The sequence below is a fragment of the Volvox carteri genome (assembly GCF_000143455.1).
Source record: "Volvox carteri f. nagariensis unplaced genomic scaffold VOLCAscaffold_26, whole genome shotgun sequence".
Classification (NCBI taxonomy): Eukaryota; Viridiplantae; Chlorophyta; class Chlorophyceae; order Chlamydomonadales; family Volvocaceae; genus Volvox; species Volvox carteri.
Genome location: NW_003307569.1, coordinates 1,374,928 through 1,375,764, shown reverse-complemented (window position 1 = coordinate 1,375,764; position 837 = coordinate 1,374,928). Strand labels below are relative to the sequence as shown.

The window sequence follows — 837 nt, the reverse complement described above, 5'->3', positions numbered from 1 at the left end:
CACCGCCGCTGCAGCTGCTGCTGGTCGCCGCCGTTGCACCTCGCCGGGAGCCTGCGCAGGCTCCAGTGCGCCACCACCCTCGCCGCCGCCGCCGCCGCCGCCGCCACCTGACTGCTCCCCGCACTTAACGCCGCCGAAGCCATCTTGACCCCCGCGGTCACCGCCGTCGCCGTCACCGCCGTACCCACGCCACGTGTCCTCACCCCCTCTCCCGCACCGTTCACCCTCTGACGGCTCCTGCGTCATATCCACGTCGTCATCGCCGTCGCCGCTGCCGCCGTCACCCCCCGCCGCACCATCCGGAATCCCCCGATCAGCGGCTTGCATGCCATCTTCAACCCTGCTGGTCAGTGCCGCTGGCGCTGGCGCCGCCACCGCCACCGCCTCGGTCCCACAATCCGGCAGCCGTTGTTTCGTGCCAGGAATCGCACCAGCTGAAGGGTTACACCCCAACTCAAGGGCTGTCGTACATCTCCCCGTACACTCCGCCGCCGCCGCCGCTGCATCCGCCGGCTCGCCTCCGCCAGAGCAACGGGTCGACGACGGGAGGTGCGCCGCCGCGGGCCCTCGGTACAGCGCCGACGACGGCGGGCCTGCGCCACCAGCGCCGCCGTCTTCCGGTCCTCCCCGCCGTCGTCGCAAAGGAGCTCCGAAGCTGCCATTGCCATCGCCGCCGCCAGCATTTAGACAGAGCCCGGACGCCCCTCCTCCTCCTCCTCCCCTTCCGCCCCCTCCGGGAGCGCCGGGCTCCGTCGGCGGCGACTCCGCCGGCAGCGGCAGCAGACGGCCATAATCTGCTGTCGGCAGCGCCGGAGGCGGCGGCGGCAAGGCAGCCCC

General features: G+C 72.8%; 1 protein-coding gene across 1 annotated transcript in view; it reads right to left on the bottom strand.

The window, feature by feature from the left end:
- VOLCADRAFT_92549 (uncharacterized protein) overlaps nucleotides 1-837 on the bottom strand; it is a gene marked incomplete at both ends in the record, with an annotated part of 8,510 nt that overhangs the window by 3,703 nt on the left and 3,970 nt on the right. The window contains one exon of the mRNA XM_002951860.1: nucleotides 4-762. Coding sequence (XP_002951906.1) covers nucleotides 4-762 — 759 coding nt within the window. The remainder of the gene's footprint in view (nucleotides 1-3; nucleotides 763-837) is intronic.